The sequence below is a fragment of the Chiloscyllium plagiosum genome, chromosome 17 (genome assembly GCF_004010195.1).
Source record: "Chiloscyllium plagiosum isolate BGI_BamShark_2017 chromosome 17, ASM401019v2, whole genome shotgun sequence".
Classification (NCBI taxonomy): domain Eukaryota; kingdom Metazoa; phylum Chordata; class Chondrichthyes; order Orectolobiformes; family Hemiscylliidae; genus Chiloscyllium; species Chiloscyllium plagiosum.
The window spans coordinates 40,057,196-40,065,852 of NC_057726.1; the positions used below are offsets into that span (position 1 = coordinate 40,057,196).

At 40.5% G+C, this 8,657-nt stretch overlaps 1 protein-coding gene across 1 annotated transcript in view; it reads left to right on the forward strand.

The window, feature by feature from the left end:
• lonp2 (lon peptidase 2, peroxisomal) overlaps window positions 1–8,657 on the forward strand; it is a 106,267-nt gene that overhangs the window by 29,876 nt on the left and 67,734 nt on the right. Inside the window, exon 9 of the mRNA XM_043706924.1 lies at window positions 2,599–2,749. Within this exon, the coding sequence (XP_043562859.1) occupies window positions 2,599–2,749 (151 nt within the window). The remainder of the gene's footprint in view (window positions 1–2,598; window positions 2,750–8,657) is intronic.

An 8,657-nucleotide genomic window follows, 5' to 3' on the forward strand; every position in this document is an offset into this window, starting at 1 on the left:
TACCATTAAGTGTATAAGTCCTGCTAAGATTTGCTTTCCAAAATGCAGCACCTCGCATTTTTCTAAATTAAACTCCATCTGCCACGTCTCAGCCCATTGGCCCATCTGGCCCAGATCCTGTTGTAATCTGAGGTAACCCTCTTCGCTGTCCACTACACCTCCAATTTTGGTGTCATCTGCAAACTTACTAACTGTACCTCTTATGCTCGCATCCAAATCATTTATATAAATGACAAAAAGTAGAGGGCCCAGGACCAATCCTTGTGGCACTCCACTGGTCACAGGCCTCCAGTCTGAAAAACAACCCTCCACACCACCTTCTGTCTTCTACCTTTGAGCCAGTTCTGTATCCAAATGGCTAGTTCTCCCTGTATTCCATGAGATCTAACCTTGCTTATCAGTCTCCCATGGGGAACCTTGTCGAACGCCTTACTAAAGTTCATATAGATCACATCTGCTGCTCTTTTCCTTTCACCCTAATAGGAATATACTGTCTCTGGACTCTCGTTATCTCAGTTCTGAAGGCTTCCCATTTTCTAGCTGCCCTTTTACCTGTGAACATCTGCCCCCAATCAGATTTTGAAAGTTCTTGCCTAATACCACCAAAATTTGCCTTTCTCCAATTTAGAACTTCAACTTTTAGATCTGGTCTACCTCTTTCCATCACCATTTTAAAACTGATAGAATTATTGTTGCTGGCCCCAAAGTGCTTCCCCACTGACACCTCAGTCACCTACCCTACCTTATTTCCCAAGATTAGGACAAGATTTGCACCTTTTTGGTAGGTACATCCACATACTGAATCAGAAGATCTTCTTGTACACACTTAACACATTCCTCTCCATCTAAACCCTTAACACTATGGCAGTCCCAATCTATGTTTAGAAAGTTAAAATCCCCTACCATACCCACCCAATTATGCTTACAGGTAATTAAGATCTCCTTACAAATTTGTTTCTCAATTTCTCTCTGACTACTGGGGGCCTGTAATACAAGTCATAGAGCACAGAAACAGACCCTTAAGTTTAACCAGTCCATTCTGAAACTAAACTAACCCTACCTGTCCTCTCCTGGCCTATATGTCTTCAAATCTTTCCTATTCATGTACATATTCAAATGTATTTTAAATGTTGTAATTGTACCCACATCCACCTCTTCTCAGAAAGTTCATTTCACATGCGACCCACCCTCTGTGTAAGAAAGAAAATTGCCTCTCATGTCTTTTTTAAATCTCTCCCCTCTCACCTTGCCTTGAAATATCTCATCCTATGGAAATGACAACCACCATTAACTATATCTATACTTCTCGTTACATTATCAACTTTCATAAAGTCACCTCTCAACTTCCCATACTCCGGTGAAAAAGGCTCCAGCTTATTCAGCCTTTCTTTATAACTCAAACCTTCCAGACCTGGCAACATCCTGGTAAATTTCTTCAGAACCCTTACCAGCCTAATTATATCCTTCCTATAACTGGGTGACCAGAACTGGAGATGATATTCAAGAAGAGGCCTCACCAACATCCTGTACAACCTCAACATGACTTCCCAATTCTATAGTCAAAGGACTGAACAATGAAGTCACACATGCCAAACACCTTTTTAACTACCCTGTCTATAGGTGAAGCAAACTTCACAGAATTATGTCCCAGAACCTGTAGTTTATGTTATATAACACTATCCAAGGCCCTATCATTAATTGTATAAGTCCTACCTTTGTTTATTGTACCAAGATGCAGTACCTTACATTTATCCAGATTGAACCCAATCTGCCATTTTTCAGCCCATTGACCTATTTGATCAAGAACCCTTTGTAATCTTAGAAAACCTTATCTGTAATGCTTCTTATAAAAAATGTAGGAATATAATCTATAGGCAACCAAAAGGTATAGGTCAAGCTTTTAATTTGAAAGGATTGAAATTCTTATCATTCTTTTTCCCCCATGGCAAACATTTTCTTTTGACTTGTGTTGAATATCTATAACATTAATGAGCCTTATTTGAGTAGGCTGTGGTGGGAGTTCGGGTTTTATAATTAGTGAGAAGTATTTGACCAGAATGTTTTCGAATTTTGCGTTGTACTTCATATCTCAATTATTAAGACATTTCTATTTTGCTGACCATAGTGCTTACTAAAAAAGGAGTTTGGTAATGTGTTCAAATATCTATACCCCGGTAGCCCTATAACACCCAACAAATTACTTTGGTTGTAATTTAAAGGTAATCTTCTAATATTTCTGTCTAGGGCCTCCGTTTTCATGTTGTTCTGACTACTTCTAGTTGGAAACTGACCCAATACTCTGGGTGTGCATTTCCTTCATGAGAAAGTGTTAATCGTAGATATGTCTACCACCTTTTTTTGGCTTCAAGTGCAAACAATTTACTGATTTTACAGATTAATTATAGGGGGTCTGTGGAAAAGCTTTTCCCCTGCTAGTGGCTTTCACATGAAGTCTAGTAATTGTTAACTATTTGGGAAACTAATGTTGTTAGAATTGTTTTTACATGTAATGTTTCATTTAAAACAATATATTCTTTCAATGCAACATAATATGTTAGTTACAGTTTACCAGAACTTATTTGGCTAATTTATCTTCAGGTCTTGGATCCTGAACAGAATCATAGTTTCACTGACCACTACTTAAATGTCTCCTTTGACCTGTCCCAAGTGCTTTTCATAGCTACAGCCAACACTACTGCTACCATTCCTCCAGCTTTACTGGATAGGATGGAACTCATCCAAGTACCAGGTAAACATATCCTAAAGTATTTCAAGTTTAAAGCCAGATTTGAAAACTTTTGAAAGAAATTATCATTTTCATATACCAAGAACCTTAACATTTAAGTAAATTATATTATGGGGGACTTGTTATAGAATGACAATTTCTATACAGCAAAATTTCAAAGATTTTCTGTGGTTCTTAGATGGCTGGAACTTCTGTAACTTAATTTTAAGAGAGGAATCTTACTAGGAATTTGGCTGTGCTCTTAATTGTCTCTTAATTATAGGTCTGTATCTATGCTGTCAGCATGGGAAAGTGCAAAGATTTAAAAGTTGAACCCAATTAATTAAAATAAATAGATGGAAACTGATAGACTGTTCTTATTATTTCTCTTCATAATGCATAAAACTGGCCCATTAGGTTTAACTGACTTCCAGAAACTAATAGGTGGGGATCTACTTTCCTACTGTCCATATGTTTTTTAACTTTATTTTCTAAGGCCTGAGGAAGATGCAGGAGTAGTTAAATGCCTGTCTACCTAATCTTTCACCATATCTGCATCTTCTAGTCTTGGCTATAAGCCAACATCTTCCTAAATCTCATTCGCACCCTTCTAGTGTAGTTACATTCTTTTTATAATGAGGTGACTTGAACTGCACACTGTAGTCGAGCTGTGGTCTTAATGATTTAGACAGTTCCAAAATAACCTCTCTGCTCTTTTACTTCATCAGCCGAAGTGTGGAGTGTAGGATTCCAGATACCTCTTCAACAACTTTATTGTCCTGTCCTAATGCCTTCAGAGGTCTATGGACATTCACTCTGAAATTTCTCATTTCCTTTTACACCTCTCTGTATTTTCCCATTAATCAGCTATTCCTTTGACTTGTTTAACTTCCCCAAATGCACTACCTCATGGGTTTGCCACTTTCCTGCTATCTGATCAGTCCCCTTCTCAGTTATCTTCCTAGCCATCAATTATGCAGCTAATTTTTGTGTCATCTGAAGATTTCATCATGATCCCTATATTTACAAAGCATGTAATGTTATTTTTTATTTTTATTTTTTAACTAGTCTGCCATTTGGAACTTTATCAAAAATCTTACTAAATCCCACATAGATTACATCAACTGCACTATCTTCATCAGTTCTTGTTGTTGTTGCTCCGCCGATTCAGTCATAAAGTCAGAGAGTTGTACAGCTTGGAAACAGACTCTTCAAACCAACCCGTCCACACCAACCAGACATCTAAACTGATCTAGTCCCATTTACCAGCATTTTGCCCATATCCCCCTCAATCCTTCTTATTCCTGTACCCATCAAGATGCCTTTTAAATATTGTAATTGTACCTGCCTCCACCATTTCCTCAGGCAACTTGTTCCATACACGTACCACCCCCTGTGAAACAGTTGCCTCTTAGGTCTCTTTTAAAACTTAGCCCTTTCACCTTAAACCCATGTCCTCTACTTTTGGACTCCCCTGCCCTGGGAAAAAGACCTTGACTATGCTCCTCATGATTTTATAAACCTCTTGAAAGTCACCCCTTTAGCCTTTGATGCTCCAGGGAAAAAAGTCCCAGACTATTCAGTCTCTCCCTTTAGCTCAAACACTCCTTTCGAACTTAACAGTATATTTCCAACTGCAAAGAGACCAGAATTGAATGTGGTATTCTAAAAGAGGCCTAACAATATCCATAGCTGCAACGTGACATTCCATCTTCTATACTCAATGCAGTTACCAATGAAGGCAAGCATGTCAAACATCATCTTCACTACCCTATTCACCTGCAACTCCACTTTCAAGGAACTATGCACCTGCACATCTAGGTCCCTTTGTTTAGCAACCTTCTCCAGGTCCCTACCATTAATTTGATAAGTCCTGCCCTGATTTGCCTTACCAAATGCAATACTTCACATTTGTCTAAATTATACTCCATCTCCCATTCCTTGGCAGTTTGGTCTCTCTGATCAAGATCCCACTGGACTTTGTGATAACTTCCTTCACAGTCCACTTGCTACCCATTTTGGTGTCATCTGCAAATTTACTAACCATGCTTCCTATATTCACATCCAGATCATTTATATAAATGATGAAAGCAGTGGACCCTTGCAGCACACCACTGGTCACAGGCTTCCAATCCAAAAAAAACCTTCCATCACCACTCTGTCTCCTACCTTCAAGACAATTTTTTATCCAGTTGGCTACCACCCCTAGATTCCATGTGATCTAACCTTGCAAACTAGTCTACCGTGTGGAACCTTGTTGGATGCCTTGCTGAAGTCATCTTCAGCAACGTCTACTGTTCTGCCTTCTTCATTCTTCTTTGTCACTTGTTGAAATAACTCGATGAAGTTAGTGAGGCACAATTTCGCACGCATAAAGCCATGTTGACTCTCCCTAATCAGACCTTGCCTTTCCAAATGCAAGTAAGTCCTGTCCCTCAGAAGCCCCCCTAACAACTTACCCCTTGGCCAGGCTCACCTGGAAATAGTTCCCTGACATTTCCTTGCACCTTCCTTAAATAATGACATTAGCCCACCTCCAGCCTTCCGACACATCACCTCTGGCTATCGATGATACAAATATCTCCGTAAGGATCCCAACAATCTCGTCCCTAGTTTCCCACAAAGTTATGGGATACACCTGATTGGGTCAGGGATTTATCCACCTTTATGCATCTTAAGAAGTCTAGCACGACCTCTACTGTAATATGGACACTTTTCAGGATAATACTATTTATTTCTCCGAGTTCTCTGTCTTTCCATACCCTTCTCCACAATAAATACTGATGCGAAATACTCGTTTAGTACCTCACCCATCTCCTGCAATTGTACACATAAATGGCTTTGTTGATCTTTAATGGGCCATATTCTCTCCTTAGTTACCCTTTGCCGTTAATGTATTTTTAGAATCTCTTTGAATTCTCCTTAACCCTATTTGCCAAAGCTGTCTCATGTCTCCTTTTTGCCCTCCTGATTTCCCCCTTAAGAATGCTTGTACTGCCTTTATACTCTTCTAGGGATTCATGCGGTCCCATCTGACATTTTTTCTTGACCAGGCCCTCAATTTCTCTAATCATCCAACATCCCCTACACCTACCAACTTTGCCCTTTGCATGAACAGGAACATACTGGCTCTGAACTCTTGTTCTCTTTTTTTTAAAACAGTCTTTCACTTTCCAATCATCCTTTTACCTGCAAATAATCTCTCCCAATCAATAATTGAAAGTTCTTGCCTAATACTGTCAAAATTGGCCTTACTCCAATTTAGAACCTTAACTTTTAGATCATGTCTATTCTTTTCCATAGCGATTTAAAAATCAATAGAATTATGATCACTGGCCGCTAAGTGCCCCCTTATTGACACCTTAGTTACTTGTCAAAAAATGTGGTGCTGGAAAAGCACAGCAGGTCAGGCAGCATCTGAGGAGCAGGAGAGTTGTTCCGGGCATAAGCCCTTCATCAGGATGTTGACTGTCCTACTGTGCTTTTCCAGCGCCACACGTTTTGACTCTGATCTCCAGCATCTACAGTCCTCACTTTCACCTTAGTTAATTGCCCTGTCTTATTTCCCAACAGACGGTCACATTTTGCTCCTTCTCTAGTAGGTACATCCCCATACTGAATCAGAAAATTTTCTTGTACACACTTAAATTCCTATCCATACAAGCCCTTAACAGTGTGACCGTCCCAGTCTATAGTTGGAAAGTTAAAATCCCATACCATTACAACCCTATTATTTTACAGATAACTAAAATTGCCTTACACATTTGCTTCTCAATATCCTGTTGACTACTGGGGGGGGGCTATAGTACAATCTCAATAAGGTGATCATCCCTTTTGTATTTCTCAGTTCCACCCATGTAACTTCACTGGACATTCTCCAAGGAATACCCTCCCTAAGTTCAACCGTAATGTTATCCTTAATCAAAAACGCCTCTTCCCCCTCCTCCCTTGCTCCCTTTTCTACCCTTCCTATAGCATTTGTATCCTAGAACATAAGCTGCGAATCCTGCTCTTCCCTGAGCCACATTTCTGTAATAACTATGATATTCCAGTCACATGTTCCCAATCATTTCCTGAGTTCATCTGTCTTACCTGTCAGGCCTTTTGCAATGAAATAAATGCAGTTTAATTTATCAGTCTTACCTCATTCTCTACCTTGCTCTTGCTTGCCTTGACTATTTAACTTGCTCATCTTCTCTAATGTATCAGCCTCAGACATCTCTTTTTTCTCTACCTCTATGGGGGGCCCCCCAATTAGTTTAAAACCTCCAAGTATCTTGGATATTGGTTCCCTTCCACTTCAGGTGTAACCTGTTCCTCTTATACAGGTCACCTCTACCCCAAAAGAGATCCTAATGATCCAAGAAATATGAATCTCTGCCCCCTTTTCCAACTCCTCAGTCACACATTCATCTGCCCTATTCTCCTATTCTCACTAGTACCTGACACCAGGAGTAATCCAGATATTACTACCCTTGAGGACCTGTTTTTTAACCTCCTGCCTAATTTCCTATGCTCTCTCTGCAGAAATTCCTCCCTTTCTCTTCCAGTGTTGTCGGTACTAACGTGTACAATGACCTGTCGGTCACTCTCCTTTGAGAGTATTCTGTTTCCTGTCCAAGGCATCCTCGATCCTGGCACCAGGGAGGCAACATACCATTCTGATGCCTTGCTGTTGGGTGCAGAAATGTCTGCATGCACTCCTGACTAGAGGGTCCCCCATCATAATCGATCACTTGGAACATGACATACCCCTCATTAAAGTAGAGCAGTTTCAATACTAGAAACCTGGCTGTCAGTGCTATGTTCGCCTGAGAGGCCATCACCTGATATTATTCAAAACAGCATACATGTTGAGATGGGGTTAGCCACAGGAGATTCCTGAACTACCTCCCTACCCTCGTCCCTACCTTTCCTAGTTGTAACCCATCTACCTGACTCTGTGATTTTTTTCTATTTTCCTGAAACTGCCAACCATACATCCCCGACTCCTATAAATTCCTCATTGTCTCTAATTGCCACTCCAACCAATCTCTGCGCCTTAAACAATCTACCCACCCAGAATGTGCACAAAAACCAATCACAACACACTTTCTCAAAGCTCACCGTTAGTACAGTCTTGCTACTCAAAAACACTGCTCCAGGATAACTTAATCAGAGTGTGGTACTGGAAAAGCACAGCCAGTCAAGCAGCATCCGAGGAGCAGGAGAATCAACATTTCAAGCATAGGTTCTTCATCAGGAATGCAGCTTATGCTCGAAACATTGATTTGCCTGCTCCTCGGATGCTACCTGACCAGCTGTGCTTTTCCAGTACCACACTCTTCAACTCTGATCTCCAGCATCTCCAGTCCTCACTTTCTCCCAGGATAACCTAATACCTATCTTTTACCCTAAAAATTTAATTAAGAGACAAATCTCAGTAACATAATAAAAAACTGTCACCCTACTATATAGAAAGCAGACGAAGATTTATACGTTTTCTAAGTCTTAAAATCAAACACTTAGCTGATCAGGCTCTGAAGTCACTGATCACTCCAAGCTGTTGTATGTAGCTCTGATAATGAGGTATCCCAAGGTCAGGGTTATACTGCACTGCACTGTTTGTTTTCCTTTGACCATCTCCAGAGGTGATTGTAATTTCAGTCAACTGTTGACATTGGGGTAAAAACAATGACTGCAGATGCTGGAAACCAGATTCTGGATTAGTGGTGCTGGAAGAGCACAGCAGTTCAGGTAGCATCCAAGGAGCAGCTAGATTGATGTTTCAGGCAAAAGCCCTTCATCAGGAATAAAGGCAGTGAGCCTGAAGCGTGGAGAGATAAGCTAGAGGACGGTGGGGGTGGGGAGAAAGTAACATAGAGTACAATGGGTGAGTGGGGGAGGGGATGAAGGTGATAGGTCAGGGAGGAGAGGGTGGAGTGGATAGGTG